Source organism: Entelurus aequoreus, linkage group LG04, assembly GCF_033978785.1.
Source record: "Entelurus aequoreus isolate RoL-2023_Sb linkage group LG04, RoL_Eaeq_v1.1, whole genome shotgun sequence".
Lineage (NCBI taxonomy): Eukaryota > Metazoa > Chordata > Actinopteri > Syngnathiformes > Syngnathidae > Entelurus > Entelurus aequoreus.
This window is the reverse complement of record NC_084734.1, coordinates 28,835,510-28,861,245: the sequence shown is the minus strand read 5'-3', so window position 1 is coordinate 28,861,245 and position 25,736 is coordinate 28,835,510. Positions and strand designations below refer to the sequence as shown.

Genomic DNA, 25,736 nt, shown 5'->3' with positions numbered 1-25,736 from the left:
CTTACTCCAAGCCAGCATGTACAGTTTCTACATACTGTAGCTTTAAACCAGAAAAAACAGGAAAAAAGTAACGCCATCTACTTGGGCTTTTCCACTGCCTCACTAATGAATTAAGTCCACACATGTTGAAAGAACAAGAAGTCTATTTGCAAGCCTTATTGATTACTTTAAGATGTACAAATGTAGCGGCGTGTTAGGAAAAGAGGTGACAGGGGGCTTGCTGGATTTAGCTTCAATCTGCCGGGCATTAAAATGATCTCGCTGTGTTTGCTGGGAAGAAAGAGCTCCCCCGCGGGCGCGCCGGGTAATTAGGTTACTTGATAGTCGGTGTCAGGAAATTGAAAAGACCGTCCTAATCGGATTCTTTTGTTTCCTGGGGAATCGAAGGAATTTATACGAGTCGTGGGGGAACATGTTGCTTGACTCAATTCCTCTTGACCGTCTTTAAGTCTGTTTGCTCAACGTCCAACTTTTAATACCAGAGAACGTCGGGTGCATCTGATGTGGTCGGCCTCCTAAGAGACGTGCTCGCCTTTGTATACTAACTACATTTAAGCTAGAGAAGCTCTTTGTCAGGTCAGGCTGCAATTCTGCAAAGAGAAAAAACTTTTTTTGTTGCTTCGATTCATCATTTAATGAGTGTAACTACAAACCCCGTTTCCATATGAGTTGGGAAATTGTGTTAGATGTAAATATAAACGGAATACAATGATTTGCAAATCATTTTCAACCCATATTCAGTTGAATATGCTACAAAGACAACATATTTGATGTTCAAACTGATAAACCTTTTTTTTTTTGCAAATAATCATTAACTTTATAATTTGATGGCAGCAACATGTGACAAAGAAGTTGGGAAAGGTGGCAATAAATACTGATAACGTTGAGGAATGCTCATCAAACACTTATTTGGAACATCCCATAGGTGAACAGGCAAATTGGGAACAGGTGGGTGCCATGATTGGGCATACAAGTAGATTCCATGAAATGCTCAGTCATTCACAAACCAGGAAACTTTGTCAACAAATGCGTGAGCAAATTGTTGAACAGTTTAAGAAAAACCTTTCTTAACCAGCTAATGCAAGGAATTTAGGGATTTCACCATCTACGTTCCGTAATATCATCAAAGGGTTCAGAGAATTTGGAGAAATCACTGCACGTAAGCAGCTAAGCCCGTGACCTTCGATCCCTCAGGCTGTACTGCATCAACAAGCGACTTCAGTGTGTAAAGGATATCACCACATGGGCTCAAGAACACTTCAGAAACCCACTGTCAGTAACTACAGTTGGTCGCTACATTTGTAAGTGCAAGTTAAAACTCTCCTATGCAAGGCGAAAACCGTTTATCAACAACACCCAGAAACGTCGTCGGCTTCGCTGGGCCTGAGCTCATCTAAGATGGACTGATACAAAGTGGAAAAAAGTTCTGGGGTCTGACCAGTCCACATTTCAAATTGTTTTTGGAAACTGTGGACGTCGTGTCCTCCGGACCAAAGAGGAAAAGAACCATCCGGATTGTTATAGGCGCAAAGTTGAAAAGCCAGCATCTGTGATGGTATGGGGGTGTATTAGTGCCCAAGACATGGGTAACTTACACATCTGTGAAGGCGCCATTAATGCTGAAAGGTACATACAGGTTTTGGAGCAACATATGTTGCCATCCAAGCAACGTTTCCATGGACGCCCCTGCTTATTTCAGCAAGACAATGCCAAGCCACGTGTTACATCAACGTGGCTTCATAGTAAAAGAGTGCGGGTACTAGACTGGCCTGCCTGTAGTCCAGACCTGTCTCCCATTGAAAATGTGTGGCGCATTATGAAGCCTAAAATACCACAACAGAGACCCCCGGACTGTTGAACAACTTAAGCTGTACATCAAGCAAGAATGGGAAAGAATTCCACCTGAGAAGCTTAAAAAATGTGTCTCCACAGTTCCCAAACGTTTACTGAGTGTTGTTAAAAGGAAAGGCCATGTAACACAGTGGTGAACATGCCCTTTCCCAACTACTTTGGCACGTGTTGCAGCCATGAAATTCTAAGTTAATTATTATTTGCAAAAAAAAAAATAAAGTTTATGAGTTTGAGCATCAAATATCTTGTCTTTGTAGTGCATTCAATTGAATATGGGTTGAAAGGGATTTGCAAATCATTGTATTCCATTTATATTTACATCTAACACAATTTCCCAACTCATATGGAAACGGGGTTTGTAATAACAATCGATAACATGTCCGGAACTTTAAATACGCGGACATACCGTATTTTTCGGACTATAAGTCGCTCCGGAGTATAAGTCGCACCGGCCGAAAATGCATAATAAAGAAGGAAAAAAACATATATAAGTCGCACTGGAGTATAAGTCGCATTTTTTGGGGAAATTTGTTTTATAAAATCCAACACCAAGAATAGACATTTGAAAGGCAATTTAAAATAAATAAAGAATAGTGAACAACAGGCTGAATAAGTGTACGTCATATGACGCATAAATAACCAACTGAGAACGTGCCTGGTATGTTAACGTAACATATTATGGTAAGAGTCATTCAAATAACTATAACATATAGAACATGCTATACGTTTACCAAACAATCTGTCACTCCTAATCGCTAAATCCCATGAAATCTTATACGTCTAGTCTCTTACGTGAATGAGCTAAATAATATTATTTGATATTTTACGGTAATGTGTTAATAATTTCACACATAAGTCGCTCCTGAGTATAAGTCGCACCCCCGGCCAAACTATGAAAAAAACTGCAACTTATAGTCCGAAAAATCCGGTAGTTTCTGCACGGCATCTGTAATGGAGCGCAAACAAGAGCGGTGCTGTGGCGGCGAATAGCAGAATTTGTTTTTTTATTACTATTTCTACGAATGCCGACATGTTAAAAGTGTAATTAAAATGTTTATGATGTGCATCTTATTAGAAAAAAAAAAGAAGGATTTAGCAAGCAGAAAAGGGGCCATAAAGTGTGTTTATCCAATTACTCCATTAATCAGACAAACTAAATGATAGATTATTGGTTACTAAAATAATTGTTAGCTGCAGCCTCATTATGAGGTTACAATACAATGCTTAAATTAGAAATAATACTTTTAACCACATCTTTAAAGTACTTGTTACAATGCAACAGTTCATCTAATGCACAGGTGTCGAACTCAAGGCCCGGGGGCGAGATCTGGCCCGCGACCTCATTTTATCTGGCCCGCAAACACCTGGAAATGATAAGTGTCAATAAAGTACTTCATATTTTCTCACTAAATGTAATAGATTTTTTTTCATTTTGACAGAAAAAATATATGTACTGCTTGAAATTGCATGCCTTTTAAACTTTAATAGTATCCAATATTGCAACAAATAGTACAGTATATTATCATACTTTCCAAACATGTTTTTGTCTAAATAAAATAAAATAAGAATACTTAACTTTTCAGCAAACTGCCCATCAAATAAATAAAAATGACAATACATTTCACGTTGTTCTTTACAGCATATGACTGTAAATTGAAAAAAACTACTACTGTTTTTTGTGTAAAAATTCTGTTGATTGAGCTGCTAATTTTTGACTGTAAAATCTACTGTTGCTGTTTTTAACGGTGTATTACGGTAAATGTAAAGATGGTACATTTGTTTTTACGGTAGAAAAACTGGCAGCTAAGTTGCCAGAATAAAAAAAAGGAACTTGTACTGTTTTTCCATCAACAATATAATGTTGTAAACACATTCTTAGCTTAGTTGCCACAAAAATTCTGGCAACTAAACTGCCAGCTTTTTCCGTAAACCCACCCCAAAATGTAAAATTTTTTTTTTTTTAAAACAACAACAAAAAACACTATTTTACAGTACAATTTTGTAAATGTAAAGTTTTTACTGTAAAATGGACAGTCTACTTAAAACAATTTATATAATTATTAATGAAATCCAGAGGCAAATTCATACATTATTCGCTGTTACAAGCGGCCCTCTGTTGGCAGCCATAACTGCCATGTGGCCCTCGATGAAAATAAGTTTGACATCCCTGATCTAATGTAACATATTTCCACTAATGTGTTTGTATCACCGAAGTCAGGAAATAGTCATTCGTATTACGCTGTACATGTGTGTTACATTTTCAGGGAAGTTAAAATATAACAAATGGGCCCTGCGTCCACATCTTGGACCCCCTACTGGCATTTTGTACTGAAAACGTTTTTCATGTTGTATATCCACCATTTTTACCTGTTCATATTTTGTCCAATTGGATTAAAATAATGTATATTCAGTTATTGCAATCGTATAACAAAATGTTAAAACCTAATACCGTATTTTTCGGACCATAGGGCGCACCGCATTATAAGGCGCACTGCGGATGAGCGGGTCTATTCAGGTCTATTGTCATACAAAAGGCGCACCGGATTATAGGGCGCATTAAAGGAGTCACATTATGATTTTTTTCTAAATGTAAAACACTTCCCTGTGGTCTACGTCAATGGTCCCCGGTACCGGTCCATGGATCGATTGGTACCGGGCCGCACAAAAAAATAAAATAAAATAAAATGTATATATATATATATATATATATATATATATATATATATATATATATATATATATATATATATATATATATATATATATATATATATATATATATTGTATTTTTTTTTTTTTTTTTTTTTAAATAAATCAACATAAAAGTTCCTTGGGTGAATTATGTAAACTCACTACACCGGTATGTTTTAGCGCTTTGATAGCTAGTCTACTGACTGATATAATTAAGAACTTTACACTACTTTATATTAAAAATGGCAACAGTGGAAGATGGATAACACATAAGAAGATAGAGAAAAAGAAGAAGCTTATGACTACGTCGTCGGCACAGACTACAATGGCGGACACGCGCACATTTTCAGGACTTATGCAGATCCCAAATACAGATCAGCAGGGACCAGAAGGTAAGAAAAGTTAGTTTTGCATAATAATGCGAAACAAAACGGCAGATAATGTTTTACCTTATGCACACACCATAATAATACTCGTATGTTTGATGCGCCGACAATCCATCAAGCGGTGCGGCTTCATAGCTGACCGAAGTCGTACTGAAAACATTTTGACAGATTTTTGAACGCTGTGTGTAATGTTCTATATTCTCAATGGAACATTTAAAGTTTTGGTGTTGTTTACTGCCGTCTTATTGCAGTCTACACGTATCTCTTATGTGTGACCACCATCTACTGGTCACACTTATCATTACACCGTGTACCAAATAAAATTGCTTTGAGGTCGGTAAGCACAACCAGAATTATGCCGTACATTAGGCTCACTGTCGATTGTTGAGAAAATGTAAGGATTCTAAGTGCGCCTTATAGTCCGAAAAATACAGTATGTTTTTTTAGGTTTTAATGTATTTCTGTGATCTACGATTTAGCAACAGTTGGGGTTTTTTTAAGTATGAAAAAATGGAGACGTCGTCATTGCTCTACAGTAAAGACATGTTGATTAATTTATGGGTGTATTTCATATTTTGCAGGCGTCCGTCTGGACCGAGTGAGAGGGGGACGCCAGAAGTACAAACGGAGGATGGATGCAGAGAATGGCGCCTACCTCGGTCTCAACATCCCGCCCCCAGCCAAAAAGCCCTGTGAGTTATTTGACTGTATTCACTCAGTAGTACAGTACAGTAAAGTACAGTACAGTACAACAGCCCCCATACAAATCATAAGGAAAATGACTCTATTCAGAGTATTAAAGGCCTACTGAAATGACATTTTTTTTATTCAAACGGGGATAGCAGATCCATTCTATGTGTCATACTTGATCATTTCGCGATATTGCCATATTTTTGCTGAAAGGATTTAGTATAGAACAACGACGATAAAGTTCGCAACTTTTGGTCTCTGATAAAAAAAAAAGCCTTGCCCCTACCGGAAGTAGCGAGACGTAGTCAGTTGTTCACCTCCTCATATTTTCCTATTGTTTTCAACGCAGCTAGAGCGATTCGGACCGAGAAAGCGACGATTACCCCATTAATTTGAGCGAGGATGAAAGATTCGTGGATGAGGAACGTTAGAGTGATGGATTAGAATGCAGTGAAAGACATATCTTTTTTCGCTCTGACCGTAACTTAGGTACAAGGGCTCATTGGATTCCACACTCTCTCCTTTTTCTATTGTGGATCACGGATTTGTATTTTAAACCACCTCGGATACTATATCCTCTTGAAAATGAGAGTCGAGAACGCGAAATGGACATTCACAGTGACTTTTATATCCACGACAATACATCGGCGAAGCTCTTTAGCTACTGAGCTAACGTGATAGCATCTGGCTCAAATGCAGATAGAAACAAAATAAATAAATCCCTGACTGGAAGGATAGACAGAAGATCAACAATACTATTAAACCATGGACATGTAACTACACGGTTAATAATTCTCAGCCTGGCAAAGCTTAACAATGCTGTTGCTAACGATGCTGAAGCTAACTTAGCAACGGGACCTCACAGAGCTATGCTAAAAACATTAGCGCTCCACCTACGGCAGCCAGCCCTCATCTGCTCATCAACACCCGTGCTTACCTGCGTTCCAGCGATCGACGGCGCGACGAAGGACTTCACCCGATCACAGATGCGGTTGGTGGCTAGCATTGGCTAGCGCGTCTGCTATCCAAGTAAGTCCTCCTGGTTGTGTTGCTGCAGCCAGCCGCTAATACACCGATCCCACCTACAACTTTCTTCTTTGCAGTCTCCATTGTTCATTAAACAAATTGCAAAAGATTCACCAACGCAGATGTCCAGAATAATGTGGAATTATGAAATGAAAACAGAGCTTTTTGTATTGGCTTCAATGGGCTACCGATACTCCTGTTTCACTGGCTACGTCACGCGCATACGTCATCATCCAAAGGCGTTTTCAACCGGAAGTTTTGCGGGAAATTTAAAATTGCACTTTATAAGTTAACCCGGCCGTATTGGCATGTGTTGCAATGTTAAGATTTCATCATTGATGTATAAACTATCAGACTGCGTGGTCGGTAGTAGTGGGTTTCACTAGGCCTTTAATATTGTCATGTATTTGATTGTATAGTCATTCATTTCTTTGTGTCTCCTGTACTCAGTGACCAAGATCGTGTCCCATCTGTTGGTGGTGGAGCCCGAGAAGATCTACGCCATGCCCGACCCCACCATGCCCGACGGCGACATCAAGGCCTTGACCACGCTGTGTGACTTGGCCGACCGCGAGCTCGTGGTCATCATCGGCTGGGCCAAACATATTCCAGGTGGGAAACACGGCCTTGGGAATCATCCATCACCATCATCATCATCATCATCATCATCCATGCACTTAACACACAATGTAGGCCTAATTTACAGCTTTGGCCTCATGTTCCTTTCACACTGCCTGTCAACGCCGGCTTTTTTTCACCTTTTTAATAATGAGTGTTTATATAATGTGTTTTAAAGCAATTGTTGCTGTCCGACTAACATTGCACAAGTCCAGCTAGTCGTTGAGCATTATCTGATTGTAGGATGCTACGTTGCTGTATGAAAGTGCACACAGTTGCAGCAAAATCCAATTTTTCTGCATTCTGTGTGAAAGGCACAATGTGGATACAATTACGATTTGCAGTATGTCTGTGTAAAAGAGGTGAAACATAACAAGTTTTTAGCACTCCCATCTCTTCCTGTCCACTTTGTTGGGTTCTGTGTAAAAGGCACAGGCGGATTAATGCCAGATCTACCCCAATCTTTAATGTGTCAATTTTGCGGGATCTCTGTTTAAAAGAAGCAAAACATATCGCGTTCTTAACACTAGGACTCCCCTCTCTTTCTGTCACCGTGGTGCTGCATGAAGTATCTTGCTTTGTTAGGTTCCGCATAATAGGCACAGGTGGATAAATGCAAGATTTAAATTTACACCATCTCTCATGCACCAGTTTTGCAACATTTCTGTGTGAAAAAGGCTAAATGCAGTTACTTTATATATTTTTTACCACTATCCTCTTTTCTTTCTCTTTCTATGTGGCATATTCTCCTTTGTTAGGTCCTGTATAAAAGGCACAGGTGGATAAATGCAATATCTAAATTTACTACATCTCTAATGCACCAGTTTTGCAACATTTCTGTGTGAAAAAGGCTAAATGCAGTTACTTTATATATTTTTTACCACTATCCTCCTTTCTTTCTCTTTCTATGTGGCATATTCTGCTTTGTTAGGTCCTGTATAAAAGGCACAGGTGGATAAATGCAATATCTAAATTTACTACATCTCTAATGCACCAGTTTTGCAACATTTCTGTGTGAAAAAGGCTAATACAGTTACTTTATATATTTTTTTACAACTGTCTCCCTTTCTTTGTGGCATATTCTGCTTTGTTAGGTTCTGTATAAAAGGCGCAGGCGGATAAAGGATAGATCTAAATTCACTACATATCTAATGCACCAATTTTGCAACATTTCTGTGTAAAAAAGGCTAAATACAGTTACTTTATATATTTGTCACCACTATCCTCCTTTCTTTCTCTTTCTATATGGCATATTCTCCTTTGTTAGGTCCTGTATAAAAGGCACAGGTGGATAAATGCAATATCTAAATTTAATACACCTCTAATGCACCAGTTTTGCAACATTTCTGGGTAAAAAAGGTTTAATGCAGTTACTTAATATATTTTTTACCAATATCCCCCTTTCTTTCTCTTTCTATATGGCATATTATGCTTTGTTAGGTTCTGTATAAAAGGCAGAGGCGGATAAATGCAAGATCTAAATTTACTACATCTCTAATGCATCAATGTTGCAACATTTCTGTGTGAAAAAGGCTAAATACAGTTACTTTATATATTTTTTACCACTCCCCCCTTTCTTTGTGGCATATTCTGCTTTTTTAGGTCCTGTATAAAAGGAACAGGCGGATAAATGCTAAATCTAAATTTACTACACCTCTAATGCACCAGTTTTGCAACATTTCTGTGTGAAAAAGGTTAAATGCAATTACTTAATATATTTTTTACCAATATCCCCCTTTCTTTCTCTTTCTATATGGCATATTATGCTTTGTTAGGTTCTGTATAAAAGGCAGAGGCGGATAAATGCAAGATCTAAATTTACTACATCTCTAATGCATTAGTTTTGCAACATTCTGTGTGAAAAAGGCTAAATACAGTTACTTTATATATTTTTTACCACTATCCCCCTTTCTTTCTCTTTCTATGTGGCCAATTCTGCTTTGTTAGGTTCTGTACAAAAGGCACAGATGGATAAATGCAATATCAAAAATTACTACATCTGTAATGCACCAGTTTTGCAACATTTCTGTGTGAAAAAGGCTTAATACAGTTACTTTATACATTTGTTACCACTATCCCCATTTCTTTCTCTTTCTATGTGGCATATTCTGCTTTGTTAGGTTCTGTATAAAAGGCACAGGTGGATAAATGCAAGATCTAAATGTACTACATCTCTTAATGCACCAGTTTTGCAACATTTATGTGTGAAAAAGGCTAAATGCAGTTACGTTATATATATTTGTACCACTATCCCCCTTTCTTTCTCTTTCTATGTGGTATATTCTGCTTTGTTAGGTTCTGCATAAAAGGCACAGGTGGATAAATGCAAGATCTAAATTTACTACATCTCTAATGCACCAGTTTTGCAACATTTCTTTGTGAAAAAGGCTAAATACAGTTACTTTATATATTTTTTACCACTATCCTCCTTTCTTTATCTTTCTATGCGGCTTATGGTTCTGTATAAAAGGCACATATGGAAAAAATGTTGGACCTACTGCGACAGTGCTCCTAATGCACCCCTTTTGTAGAATTTCTGCATGAAAGAGGCTGAACATTGCAAGTTTTTAGCGCTCCTTTTACTTCTTATCCCTGTGTTTCTTTGTCAAAAAGAGCCGATTTGTTGTGTGCTGTGTAAAAGGCACACAGGGATACATATCCCATCTACTTTTAGTATATCACCAGTGCACCAAAGAAGCTCAACATGGCAAGTTCCTAATGTTTGCCCTCCTCGATTCTCTTCATGTCACTGAGTCACTGTGTGAAAAGCACAAGTGGATAAATGCCGGTTAATCATCACTTTATGAACACTTTATAAGGGTGGCTTGATTGAAGCAAGCTCGCGGTTTTTTTAATGAGCAGAGATGACCGAGTGTGAGGATTGCACACAGGATAATTATCATCTGCTCCTCATCCGCACCTCAGGGGAAAAACTAGTCCCCGTATTCAAAAATCTAATCAATACGAGGCAGCTGAAACCTTTTGATTTGGCCGAGCGGGGGCGGGAGAGGCGAGGGCTTGGCTCCGCCCCCATGTCAATGTATTCCATTTCAATCCCAGACTTAAAGGAAGCAATCCTCTTTCTTACTTTAAGAGACTACACGGAGCCCGCGGTTAAATTGATTTATTCAGGGAGTACGGTGTTGGAGGGTTTGTACATGTTGACAAATTCTTTAAATAAGACTCTGTTATGCAAATGTTCATCAGTTGAAACAGATGCTTGAGATTTTTTGTTTTGTTTTGTTTTGTAAACACATGTAGGACTCCGAGCAGATGCTGCTCATTGATCCAATCAATTACAGACAATCAGCTCATTAGGTGTGTGGGGGGGGGGGCTTTCGGGTGTTTTTTATATTCGTCCGCCTGTTTTATTTCAATGTATTTTTAATAGGACAAGCTAATAGTCATGATGACATTTTACAACCTGCAGATAAAAACACGGGTCACATTTTATCCTTAAAAGAAAGAATGGAAATATAAATAATCTGTTCCCGAGTTAAACAGTTGCCCTTTTATCTTTGAGTAACACTTTAACATGCAAGTGTAAAAAATAAGATAATTACTTTTAATATTGATACTTTTAATTGACTTTTGGCAAATGACAAAGGCTTGTTTTGCAGCAAAATACATCTAATTTTAGGTGTAAATATATATATACAGTGTTGGGACTAACGCGTTACAAAGTAGTAATCTAACGCGTTATTTTTTAATATTCAGTAACTCAGTTACCGTTACTACATGATGCGTTACTGCGTTATTTTACGTTATTTTTTATGTAGTATCGGCTAGAAACAGAAGCGCTGCGGTGTCGTTCTTCTGAATCTTCCTCTGTCACACGCCGGAGAGAAAAAAAGAGGCGTGTGTGTGTGTGTCTGGGTGTGGGGAGGAGGGACACACGTGATCCGCGGTTTGATATATAAAACAAAACAAAAAGGTTGTTCGCATGCACGTTCAGTCCACACACAGCGTGGTCATGGCGAGCGGAGTAACGGAGGAGCTTGAACGCCCCGCGCCATTTAATCGGTGTGTTTATAGGAGCAGACTCCGTTGTGCAAGACGAGGGTTTTAAACACATGCTGAACGTGCTTGAGCCACGTTACGACATCCCGTCGCGCACCCACTTCAGCGATAAGATTGTGCCAGATCTTTATGAGCAGGAGAAGAAAAAAGTTGTGGATGAACTATCCAGAGCATCATCTGTTGCGCTCACGACAGACTGGTGCACGTCCAGGGAAACTATGTGATGATAAGCGCTCACTTTATCACAGCAGACAGGCAGATGAGCAGACACGCCCCCTCTACGAGAGTCACCTTGCGCAGGTACTGACACAAGCAGTGGAGGAATGGAAGATAAAGATATCAAGTGATAATGCCAAAAATCAAATAATTGCAGTGAATGAGGCAGGACTGGGACCACACGTAGGTGCTTTGCACATGTAGTGAATTTGGCATCACATCTCAGTCAATAGGATGGATCAGGAAGGAGGTTTCCTAGCACAACAGCTGCTCATGTACTTAAGACAAAGCAAGAAATGCTAAAGCTGCCTACTCATAAAGCTCATACATGATGTCCCAACTAAGTGGAACTCCACTTATGATATGTTGCAGCAGCAGGCAGTTATATACTCTGCATTGACCCACAACACCCTGAAGAAAAATGTCAAATACATCATCAACCTGTCTGATGATGATGTGAGAGTGGCAGAGGAGGTCCTCCAGGTGCTTAAACCCCTCAAAAGTGTTACATCTCTACTGAGCACTGAAACTTCACAATATGTGTCAATGATCCTGCCACTGAAAACAAGAATTGTACGACAGCAGCATCACTCCAGATGTCAGGCTTTATTTCACTATCTATGTTTCAAGGAAGATGATGTGCCTTCTTAGGTTGCACTTTAACTTGTTTTTTATTAATGGTCATTGGTCCAAGTTTAAAGAAAGGAGAAATGCCTTTTTATGTTGCACTGTTTTTCATTAATTATGTTAAAATGAAAATAAAAATGCATGTCAAGTTGATCAACTGATTGTATTATTCTCCAGTGCAATAACAGTACTGAAATGAAGGCTAAAAGGCCATTAATGGGAGCTTTAAAAAAAAGAAGAAAAAAAGAAGTAACTAAATAGTTACTTTTCACAGTAACGCATTACTTTTTGATGTAAGTAACTGATTTAGTAACTGAGTTACTTTTGAAATTAAGTAACTAGTAATTGTAACTAGTTACTGGTTTTCAGTAACTAACCCAACACTGTATATATATATATATATATATATATATATATATATATATATATATATATATATATATATATATATATATATATATATATATATATATATATATATATATATGTATACATACACACGAAAATGTTCATGCTGACGAAATATTTCAATAAGACTCTTGTTATGCGAATGTTCATCAGTTTAAACAAATGCTTCAAAATTGTTTTTTTATTGTAAACACATGTAGGACTCCGAGCAGATGTTGCTCATTGATCCAATCAATTACAGCCAATCAGCTCATTAGTTGGGGTGCTTTCGGCAATCTTTGAGTTTTGCAGTGATCACTTCATTAAAGGTTTGTTTTATATACTTTTAATGTTTAGTATTTCCCATTCAAATATATATATATATATATATATATATATATATATATATATATATATATATATATATATATATATATATATATATATATATATATATATATATATATATATATATATATATATATATATATATATATAATATGTGTATATATAATATGTGTAAATATATATATATATATATATATATATATATATATATATATATATATATATATATATATATATATATATATATATATAATATGTGTATATATAATATGTGTAAATATATATATATATATATATATATATATATATATATTTATTTTTTTAAAATATATATATATACAAACGTATATATATATATATATATATATATAAAGACATATATATATATATATATATATAAAGACATATAAAAAAATATATATATAAAGACATATAAAAAAAATATATATATATATATATATTAAATATATATATATATATATATATATATATATATATATATATATATATATATATATATATATATATATATATTAAATATATATATATATATATATATATATATATATATATATATGTATATAGTTTGGACACACTTTCTCCTCATTCAATGGGTTTTCTTTATTTTCATGACTATTTACATTGCAGGTTGTCACCCTTTGCTCTGATTACTGCTTTGCACACTCTTGGCATTCTCTCGATGAGCTTATAAGCACACCTGTGAACTGAAAACCATTTCAGGTGACTACCTCTACTCTACTTTGAGGAAACTAGAATAAAAAACATGTTTTCAGTTATTTCACCTTTTTTTGTTAAGTACATAACTCCACATGTGTTCATTCATAGTTTTGATGCCTTCAGTGACAATCTACAATGTAAATAGTCATGAAAATAAAGAAAACCCATTGAATGAGGAGAAGGTGTGTCCAAACTCTTGGCCTGTACTGTATATATATACATATATATAGCTTTGAAGTAGCAAGCTACTTTTTCCGCTTCCCTTGTAGGGGTCAGAGTCGATGTTAGGTCTTTTTAAGCAAAGGATGAATAACTGCTATTTTTTTATTGCGTGCTATCTACTATCACTGCGTGTGCTATTACAACGTGGTGCAGACAGCCTTATTTAAAAGAGGATTTCGCATCACTAGGAGTCTACTCGATCATTTACTGCAAATTCATGTTCTCATCGGCGTTTTGCTGTTTTCAAACATGCAGGAGAAATCGACCACTTTTTTTTTGGACATTTTTAGAAGCAGTCATACGGAGCATGTGACGATCTGTCGCTTCACTTCTGGTTGTTGTTCCTTGTTTGGTGTTTGTTTCCTGTCGGCGCTCTTATTTTTTCATGCATGTCTCCCTGAGCCCTCGTTTCCCTCACCTGTCCTTGATTGGCAGCCTGGCACACCTGGTTGCAGTTGCCAATCAGGCGGCTATTTATGCCTGCCTCGCCGGTTCCTCAGTGCTCGAGGATTGATTATGTTCGGGACCCTTTGTGACTGCTCCTCCTATGTTTGAGTAGAATATAAAAACTCTTTCATGTTCTCCTGTTGCTTGCCTCTTGGGGTCACAACCACCGCAGTAATGCGGGTTCCTCACAGAGGATCTCCATTGAAACCACTTTGGGGGGTTTTACTGCTGAAGGTGCATGGGAAGGAGGCTGCAAAAAAATACATACTTCAATAAGTTTTTTTTATCATATAGGACATACACTATATTGCCAAAAGTATTTGGCCACCCATCCAAATGATCAAAATTCCGGTGTTTTAATCACTTGGCCCGGCCACAGGTGTATAAAATGAAGCACTTAGGCATGGAGACTGTTTCTACAAACATTTGTGAAAGAATGGGCCGCTCTCAGTGATTTCCAGCGTGGAACTGTCATAGGATGCCACCTGTGCAACAAATCCAGTTGTAAAATTTCCTCGCTCCTAAATATTCCAAAGTCAACTGTCGGCTGTGTTATAAGAAAATGGGAGAGTTTGGGAACAACAGCAACTCAGCCACAAAGTGGTAGGCCACGTAAACTGACAGAGAGGGGTCAGCGCATAGTGCAAAGATTTCCTGCACAGTCAGTTGCTACAGAGCTCCAAACTTCATGTGACCTTCCAATTAGCCCACGTACAGTACGCAGAGAGCTTCATGGAATGGATTTCCATGGCCGAGCAGCTCTGTCTAAGCCATACATCACCAAGTCCAATGCATAGCGTCGGCTGCAGTGGTGTAAAGCACGTCGCCACTGGACTCTAGAGCAGTGGAGACGCCTTCTCTGGACTGATGAATCACGCTTTTCCATCTGGCAATCTGATGGACGAATCTGGGTTTGGAGGTTGCCAGGAGAACGCTACATTTCAGACTGCATTGGGCCGAGTGTGAAATTTGGTGGAGGAGGAATTATGGTGTGGGGTTGTTTTTTAGGAGTTGGGCTTGGCTCCTGAGTTCCAGTGAAAGGAACTTTGCATGCTCCAGGATACCAAAACATTTTGGACAATTCCATGCTCCCAACCTTGTGGGAACAGTTTGGAGCGGGCCCCTTCTTCTTCCAACATGACTGTGCACCAGTGCACAAAGCAAGGTCCATAAAGACATGGATGACAGAGTCTGGTGTGGATGAACTTGACTGGCCTGCACAGAGTCCTGACCTGAACCCGATAGAACAGTGGTCCCCAACCACCGGTACCGGTCCGCGGACCGATTGGTACCGGGCCGCGCAAGAAATAAAAAAATAAAAAAAAACGTTTTTTTTTTTTTTTTTAATTAAATCAACATAAAAACACAATATATACATCATATATCAATATAGATCAATACAGTCTGCAGGGATACAGTCGATAAGCACACATGATTGTATTTCTTTATGAAAAAAAATAAATACAAAAAAAATACCAAATTTTCAAGCGTTGACCGGTCCGCAGCTACAAAAAGGTTGGGGACCACTGCGATAGAAGACCTTTGGGATGAACGGAGACTGAGAGCCAGGCCTTCTCGACCAACATCAGTGTGTGACCTCACCAGTGCGCTTTTGGAAGAATGGTTGAATTCCTGTCAAGAGTACACTTTTTAATGATGAAAAATTACACCTATTTGCGATTAATCACGATTGATTTTGAGATAACTATGAATAAAATGTGATTAATCGTGATTAAATATTTTAATCGTTGACAGCCCTAATATATATATATATACTATATATATTATTTTTTAACACCTAAAAACGCCTGCACACACATACAGTACAGGCCAAAAGTTCCGACACACCTTCTCATTCAATGCGTTTTCTATATTTTCATGACTATTTACATTGTAGATTGTCACTGGAGGCATCAAAACTATGAATGAACACATGTGGAGTTTTGTACTTAACAAAAAAAGGTGAAATTACTTTTTTTTCAAAATAGCCACCCTTTGCTCTGATTACTGTTTTGCACACTCTTGGCATTCTCTCCATGAGCTTCAATAAATGGTTTTCACTTCACAGGTGTCATAGTTTTGATGCCTTCAGTAACAATCTACAATGTAAATAGTCATGAAAATTGAAAACGCATTGAATGAGAAGGTGTGTCCAAACTTTTGGCCTGTACTGTGTATATATATATATGTATATATATATATATATATATATATATATATATATATATATATATATATATATATATATATATATATATATATATATATATATATATATATATATATATATATAACTTTTGGCCTGTACTGTGTATATATATATATGTGTATATATATATATATATATATATATATATATATATATATATATATATATATATATATATATATATATATATATATATATATATATATATATATATATATACATACATAGAAGAGGCGAAGGTGTGTGGGCATTTTTAGGTGTTAAAATGTGTGCCTGTTGGCGTGTGTGGTGGTTACTCTTCGGGTGGGGGTGGTACTGTTCATTGGCGTGTCCAGATTATTTTTTCAGGGGTGGCACCTAGTCCAACTTTGGTCTTCGTTGTTTTGTCAGCCCAGTAGCCTTTAGCATAACTAAATTGTTTGCTACCTCGTGCTACAGTGCTGACGCAGGGAAAATCCAATTACATCTTTACATCCTTACAAAACACAAACCCTGAGGGAATATTTACAGGAGGAGCTTCTCACCAGTGAGTCGAGCCTCAGTCTCCTGCTGTGGGTTTCCTCTGCCACGCTCGCTGCTATCATGACATGTGTTCGTGCTGCTCTCTCCAAGAGAGCTTGGTCCTTCTCTGTATTTTTGCATTTCTTCCTTTGGAAATATTCCTGTATTGAGTGAATTCTTTTAATTCTTTGTGTAACACAAAATCACACAATCAAATACAAACCCCAAAACCAGTGAAGTTGTCACGTCGTGTAAATGGTAAATAAAAACAGAATACAATGATATGCAAATCCTTTTCAACCTATATTTAATTGAATAGACTGCAAAGACAAGATATTTAACATTTGAACTGGAAAACTTTATTTTTTGCAAATATTTGGAATTTGATGTCTGCAACATGTTTCAAAAAAGCTGGCACAAGTGGCAAAAAAGACTGAGAAAGTTGAGGAATGCTCATCAAACACTTATTTGGAACATCCCACAGGTGAACAGGCTAATTGGTAACAGGTGGGTGCCATGATTGGGTATAAAAGCAGCTTCCATGAAATGCTCAGTCATTCACAAACAAGGATGGGGCGAGGGTCACCACTTTGTGAACAAATGTGTGAGCAAATTGTCAAACAGTTTAAGAACAACATTTCTCAACCAGCTATTGCAAAGCATTTAGGGATTTCACCATCTAAGGTCCGTAATATTATCAAAAGGTTCAAAGAATCTGGAGAAATCACTGCACGTAACATTGACCGTGACCTTGGATCCCTCAGGCGGTGCTCCTTAAAAAAACGACATCAGTGTGTAAAGGATATCACCACATGGGCTCAGGAACACTTCAGAAATCAACTGTCAGTAACTACAGTTTGTCGCTACATTTGTAAGTGCAAGTTAAAACTCTACTATGCAAAGCGAAAGCCATTTATCAACAACACCCAGAAACGCAGCCGGCTTCGCTGGGCCAGAGCTCATCATTCGAACATTAAATATCTTGTCTTTGCGGGGTATTCAATTGAATTTAAGTTGAAAAGGATTTGCAAATCATTTTACTCTGTTTTTATTTACGAATTACACAACGGGCCAACTTCACTGGTTTTGGGTTTTGTACGATTTCAGGGGTAAAAACATTGCCAAATAAAAAGCAAACAGTTATTTGATGCGAGCTGAACTGAGGTGGTCGTATGATGTTCTGTAAAGTCTAATGACGTGTTGACCTCACACGTGTGTTTTATTTTACTATCTCAGAGGTGTAAACATTAATTTTAAAAAGGTCAAAACACACCAGGCCTGTTATCTGAGGCTCGCTGAACTGAAGTTTGTTTAGATTTGCTGAGATTTTGCACATGTTGACTTAATGCCTTAATGACACTTTGACATGTACAAAACCCAAAACCAGTCAAGTTGGCACGTTGTGTAAATCGTAAATAAAAACAGAATACAATGATTTGCAAATCCTTTTTTAACTTATATTCAATTGAATAGACTGCAAAGACAAAATATTTAATGTTCGAACTGAGAAACTTTTTTTTTTTTTGCAAATAATCATTCATTTAGAATTTAATGGCAGCAACATATTGCAAAAAAGTTGGCACAGGGGCATTTTTACCACTGTGTTACATGGCCTTTCCTTTTAAAAACACTCAGTAAACATTTGGGAACTGAGGAGACACATTTTTTAAGTTTTTCAGATGGAATTCTTTCCCATTCTTGCTTGATGTACAGCTTAAGTTGTTCAACAGTCCGGGGTCTTCATTGTCGTATTTTAAGCTTCGTATTGCGCCACACATTTTCAATGGGAGAAATATTGTTCTTAAACTGTTTGACAATTTACTCAGGCATTTGTTGACAAAGTGGTGACCCTCGCCCCATCCTTGTTTGTGAATGACTGAGCATTTCATGGAAGCTGCTTTTATACCCAATCATGGCACCCACCTGTTACCAATTAGCCTGTTCACCTGTGGGATGTTCCAAATAAGTGTTTGATGAGCATTCCTCAACTTTCTCCGTCTTTTTTGCCACTTGTGCCAGCTTTTTTGAAACATGTTGCAGACATCAAATTCCAAATATTTGCAAAAAATAAAGTTTTCCAGTTCAAATGTTAAATATCTTGTCTTTGCAGTCTATTCAATTGAATATACGTTGAAAAGGATTTGCAAATCATTGTATTCTGTTTTTATTTACCATTTACACAACGTGCCAACTTCACTGGTTTTGGGTTTTGTCGTATTACATATTGTACGGGAAATAAAAAGCTAAAGAAAAAGCAAAACTCACGCAGATTTTCTCCTGCTGGGACTTGTTTAATCATAATTTTATCCAATTATGTTTGTTTTAATTTTTCTATTCCTGTTTCAGTATTTCTAAAGACCCCGACATTGGTGATGTATAAGTTATTGATCCAGCTCTTAAAGGGGCCACGTTACCGATCCTTTGGGGACATTTCATCCATAGGGGAGGTCGGTGTGTCGCCAGGTCACGATTAAGACAAAAGAGGTCCACTCCCACCATTACACTCCTAGCCCGGTGCCCTAATGGCCTTAACAACGAGCTAATAAGAGCTATTGCTGTACATCAAGTCCTTCATCGGGTGCATGTTTTATTATATTTTACAGGATTTTCAAATATTTGGCCCAAATTGAAAAGCAGATATTTGCCTTCCTCTATTGTTTCTCTTTTAAATCGACTCCCAGTAGCAGTATCTTTTCGCCGACTTCCTCCGCCGCATCCCCAGGCCCTCTCGTCTCATTATTGCCTCTGTCTTTTTATTAGGCCCATTAGGGCTCTTAGGAGGCCTGTAATGATGGCAAATGAATAGAGAGTGAACTGCTGTCTGTTTTAGTCGCCTCACTTCCACGCTTCACTGACAGTCACTTCATTGTGCCCAATAGACCTTCAATTACTGATCCCATTTGGACACACAAAAGACAGATACATGTGTAGTGTTACACAAGTACACAAGTGAGTCGAATGCCGGCATCTATTGCGAGGCTATTCGACAACATAATGAAGAGGGCTGCAAGTTTCAAGAGCCCAAAAGATCAGGGGCCGGACATCAAAAATGTGGATGTCAGAGAGTGCCTCCGCAGGTTATATTTCTTCTTAATTGCAAAGTAAACACATTGGGCCCCATTCAGCAATAAGTTCCTAACTTTTCCTCTTATCTTTCTTCCTAAGTGATTTCCTAGGAGGAGTCCATTCAAATTCATGGCGCGTTCTTAAGTGGCCAAATTGTTCCCACCTGCTGTTCTTAAGTTGCTGAATGCCAAATGGTTAGCGCGTGCGTGTCTATCATAATTTGCATATACACACGCCCTTATTTCCCCAATATGCATATATGAAACACCCTTAATTCTGTAATTTGCATAGGTAAACGCCCTCAATTCTCCATATAAGGGCACAATTCTGGTGGAAAAGAAAGAAAACACAAACAGATTACAGAAGAGAAATTGGTATTATCCCGCGGGGGAATACATAATGTCAAAATGTACGTTTAAGAAAGGGGCGGACTGCCTAAAGCGTTCAAATAAATATTCGTCACTTCGGGCAAATAGGTCTACATGGTCGTGAAATATGCCCTCCCTCCCCAGGGCACGATCTGCGGTATCTTGCAGTGTGTGTGTGTGTGTGTGTGTGTGTGTGTGTGTGTGTGTGTGTGTGTGTGTGTGTGTGTGTGTGTGTGTGTGTGTGTGTGTGTGTGTGTGTGTGTGGGCGTGCACACGGTATTTCAAAATACTGTGTGCACGCACACAGTATTTTGAAATGTCTATATATTGCTCATTTTGCTATATGTCTGTCTGTCTGTCTTATCTATATATATATCTATCTATCTATCTATCTACACTATCGTTCAAAAGTTTGGGGTCACATTGAAATGTCCTTATTTTTGAAGGAAAAACACTGTACTTTTCAATGAAGATAACTTTAAACTAGTCTTAACTTTAAAGAAATACACTCTATACATTGCTAATGTGGTAAATGACTATTCTAGCTGCAAATGTCTGGTTTTTGGTGCAATATCTACATAGGTGTATAGAGGCCCATTTCCAGAAACTATCACTCCAGTGTTCTAATGGTACAATGTGTTTGCTCATTGGCTCAGAAGGCTAATTGATGATTAGAAAACCCTTGTGTAATCATGTTCACACATCTGATAAGAGTTTAGCTCATTACAGAAGCTACAAAACTGACCTTCCTTTGAGCAGATTGAGTTTCTGGAGCATCACATTTGTGGGGTCAATTAAACGCTCAAAATGGCCAGAAAAAGAGAACTTTCATCTGAAACTCGACAGTCTATTCTTGTTCTTAGAAATGAAGGCTATTCCACAAAATTGTTTGGGTGACCCCAAACTTTTGAACGGTAGGGTATATTTGTGTACATTAGAAGAGAACTAATGTACACAAATATATATATATATATATATATATATATATATATATATATATATATATATATGTATATGTGGAGGGGGGCATGGCCTGCAGGCCTGCCGCGGAACGGGGTGTGTCAGGACCGGCCTCGAAGACAGCGACAGGTGCGTAGATGGCCCAGGTGGGCCTTGTTATCTAATCACCTGTCCCCTTATTAGCAGCAGCCGTGAGGAAACGGGTTGTGGTAGTTGGAGGTGCTGCTGAGAGGTGCACTGTGCTGAAAAGCAAAAGACTTGGCACCATTGAATTAGAAAAGACACTGTGCTGAAAAGCAAAAGACTTTGGACCATTGGAAAAATAAAACAGTGTTATAACCTGAATTCCTGGCCGTCTGTGGTGGTCTGAAGAACCCACTTGAAGGCAACGTTTACAGTATCTCTATCTATCTATCTATCTATCTATCTATCTATCTATCTATCTATCTATCTATCTATCTATCTATCTATCTATCTATCTATCTATCTATCTATCTATCTATCTATGGTATTATTTTAACATTAGACAATAGAAGTAAGGGAACTTGTCACACTTAAGAACAAATAGGCCACCCTAAGAGTGCCTTGGAGCACTCATAGATTTTGTTCTTACCTACGAACAAATCCCAGCGAAGAAAACATTGGTGAATACAAAAATCTCCTTAAAAACCTTGTAAGTGGCCCTAAGAACACAATTTGTTCTTAAGAACGGTTGCTGAATGGGGCCCATTGACTTTCACACTGCACTGGCAAGAAATGCATTATTCTGTCCTCGCTACTCGTTCCCAGTGTGTGCAGCTTGTTAAAAGCATGAAGAAACAGAAGCTCCAGTTTTTGTTGAGGATTGATGTTCTTTCTTTTGAATTATTTTCCTTCCTTAGTTTTATTCTTTACACTTCTTCTTTCATTTTGAGTTGTAAGACTTAAAATATAAACATACAATAAACAAAAGTATAACATCCATTGTGTATTTTACATAAATAATGTCCATTGTGTACTTTACATAAATAAATTAGAAGGTTTAGTGTTAATATATTCACACAATTAACTACAAAACTTTACACATATAGAAATTACACATTGTGACTTATCAAAATTAAACCTAAAGTGTAGCATTGTCGCCCTCTACTAGTCAAATTTAGCACTACATATAATAAACGAGTTTGATCGACACAGTTACTCTCAGACAATTACAAAACATTGTTGCCGTTCGTCTGGATCAATGTGTTCGTCTTTTAAAGATCCGCCAGAAAACAATGACTTGTTTGGGGTAGAACATTCCATCTTTGTTTAAGTCATTTTTTTTCAATTTATTTAGATTTTTTTTCCAGGGTTGAATGAGTAGTCTTCTTCTACTCACCCTATTGCTGCTGTGACATATATGCTTCACTGTTTCCCCCTGCAGGGTGGCGTGAGTACTGCACACATGATCCACCCTAGTTTTAATGGTTTCATCAAGCCTTTTTGGGCGATGTTCGCCGGGCCAAATGAAAAGCTTTGTTGAATAGTCCTGGTCTATTCTAATATTTTTCAAAGAATGCTGCCTTTTCAGGGGCACCTGCCTCCCCATAAGGCAGTAAAATCATGTGGTTTCTCCCAGCCAATCAGCAAAGAGTCATGATCATCGCATCTGAGTTGAGTTGAGTTTGTGTTTATTCCGAACATGCATGCGTACAACATGATGCATCACAATTTCCAGTTTCTCTATTCAACATGTTCGAAAAGGAGTAGGAAGAAGCAGAGCTTATTTAATCCAACCCCTTTTCCTTTACACAGCAGTTGCTAACACTTTTGTTCACTTCCTGTTCTCAATGTATTCACAATGTACTCCATAAGTAATAACGTTAAAAATAAATAAATAATAATTAGTGAAATAAGTTATATTTCAAATGGTGAGATGAGTAAGATTATCTACAAAATGAATGGATGAATGAAATAAATTTTGTAAAAAAAAGTTTGAAGAGTTTCTTGAAGTGTATCATATTAGTACATTGTTTGATTTCTTTGCTTAATCCATTCCATAATTTAATTCCACATACTGATATACTGAAGGTCTTAAGTGTTGTACGTGCGTACAAATGTTTTAATTTACATTTTCCTCTAAGATTATATTTCTCCTCTTTTGTTGAGAGAAGAATTGTTGTATATTCTTGGGTAGCAGGTTATAGTTTGCTTTGTGTATAATTTTAGCTGTTTGCAAATTCACTATGTTGTGGAATTTCAGTATTTTCGATTCAATAAATAAAGGGTTTGTGAAGTGAATTATATTTATATAGCGCTTTTCTCTAGTGACTCAAAGCGCTTTTACATAGTGAAACCCAATATCTAAGTTACATTTAAACCAGTGTGGGTGGCACTGGGAGCAGCTGGGTAAAGTGTCTTGCCCAAGGAAACAACAGCAACGACTAGGATGGCGGAAGCGGGGATCGAACATAGAACCCTCAAGTTGCTGGCACGGCCACTCTACCAACCGAGCTATACCGCCCCACGTATGTTTTCTATATCCAACATTATGTATTATTCTGATCTTTTTTTGTAACACCGTTAATGAATGAAGTGTACTTTCATGGTTATTTCCCTATATTTCTGCACAATAACTCAGATATGGTAACACTAGCAAGCAGTAGAGAATATGGAGTGAATGACAGCCCTAATCTGTGATTCTATCCATCCATTTTCTACCGCTTGTCCCTTTTGGGGTCGCGGGGGGTGCTGGAGCCTATCTCAGCTGCTTAATGCAATAACTTTATGTGATTAATCGCATGTGGTAACGCATTGAATATGACAGCCTTAATTAAAATCCATCCATCCATCCATCCATCCATCCATCTTCAACCGCTTATCCGGAATCGGGTCGCGGGGACAACAGCTCCAGCAAAGACCCCCAGACTTCCCTCTCCAGAGCAACATTTGCGACTTCCTCCTGGGGAATCCCGAAGCGTTCCCAGGCCAGAGAGGAGATGTAATCCCCCCATCTGGTCCTTGGCCTGCCGCGGGGCCTCCTCCCAGTGGGACGTGCAACGAGGACCTCCCTAGGGAGACGCTCGTGAGGCATCCGCACGAGATGCCCGAACCACCTAAGCTGGCTCCTTTCCAAGCGAAGGAGCAGCGGCTCTACTCCGAGTCTCTCTCGGGTGACTGCACTTCTCACCCTATCTCTAAGGGAGATGCCAGCCACCCTTCTGAGGAAACTCATTTCGGCCGCTTGTATCCGCGATCTTATTCTTTCGGTCATTACCCACACTTCATGACCATAGGTGAGAGTAGGAATGTAGATAGCTCGGTAGACCGAGAGCTTTGCCTTCTGGCTCAGCTCCCGTTTCGTCACAACAGTGCGGCAGAGAGACTGCAATACTGCCCCAGCTGCTCCGATTCTCCGGCTGATTTCCTTCTCCATCTTTCCCTCACTCGTGAACAAGACTCCGAGATACTTAAACTCCTCCACCTGGGACAGAGTCCTGTCCCCTACCCGGACTGTACAAACCATCGGTTTCCTGCTGAGAACCATGGCCTCAGATTTGGAGATGCTGATCCTCATTCCAGCCGCTGAACACTCGGCTGCGAACCGATCCAGTGAGAGCTGAAGGTCACGAACCGAAGGTGCCATCAGGACCACATCATCTGCAAACAGCAGTGACGCAACCTTTAGCCCCCCGAGACGTATACCCTCTCCGCCATGGCCACGACTCCGCCTAGAAATCCTGTCCATGAAAATCACAAACAGGATAGGTGACAGAGCGCAGCCCTGGCGGAGACCAACCCCCACTGGAAACGGATCCGACTTACATCCAAGCACCCGGACACAACTCTCGCTTTGGTTGTACAGAGATTGGATGGCCCTCAGCAGGGTTCCCCTCACTCCGTACTCCCTCAGCACCTCCCACAAGATCTCCCGAGGGACGCGGTCATACGCCTTCTCCAAATCCACAAAACACATGTAGACTGGATAGGCATACTCCCAGGCCCTCTCCAGGATTCCCGCAAGCGTAAAGAGTTGGTCAGTTGTTCCACGACCAGGACGGAATCCACATTGCTCCTCTTGAATCTGAGGTTCGACTATCGGCCGGACCCTCCTTTCCAGTACCTTGGCGTAAACTTTCCCAGGGAGGCTGAGTAGTGTGATACCCCTGTAATTAGCACACACCCTCTGGTCCCCCTTTTTGAAAAGGGGAACCACCACCCCAGTCTGCCACTCCCTCGGCACTGTCCCAGACTTCCATGCAATGTTAAAAAGGCGTATCAACCAAGACAGCCCATCAACACCCAGAGCCTTCAGCATTTCTGGACGGATCTCGTCAACCCCCGGAGCTTTGCCACTGTGGAGTTGTCTAACTACCTCAGTGACTTCACTCCGAGAGATCGACG

At 38.6% G+C, this 25,736-nt stretch overlaps 1 protein-coding gene across 3 annotated transcripts in view; it reads left to right on the top strand.

The window, feature by feature from the left end:
• The window catches only part of esrrgb (estrogen-related receptor gamma b), a 115,851-nt gene that overhangs the window by 64,452 nt on the left and 25,663 nt on the right, over positions 1–25,736 (top strand). For all 3 annotated transcript variants that reach the window (XM_062044542.1, XM_062044541.1, XM_062044543.1), the window contains exons 6-7: positions 5,510–5,620; positions 7,095–7,256. In XM_062044542.1, the coding sequence (XP_061900526.1) occupies positions 5,510–5,620; positions 7,095–7,256 (273 nt within the window). The remainder of the gene's footprint in view (positions 1–5,509; positions 5,621–7,094; positions 7,257–25,736) is intronic.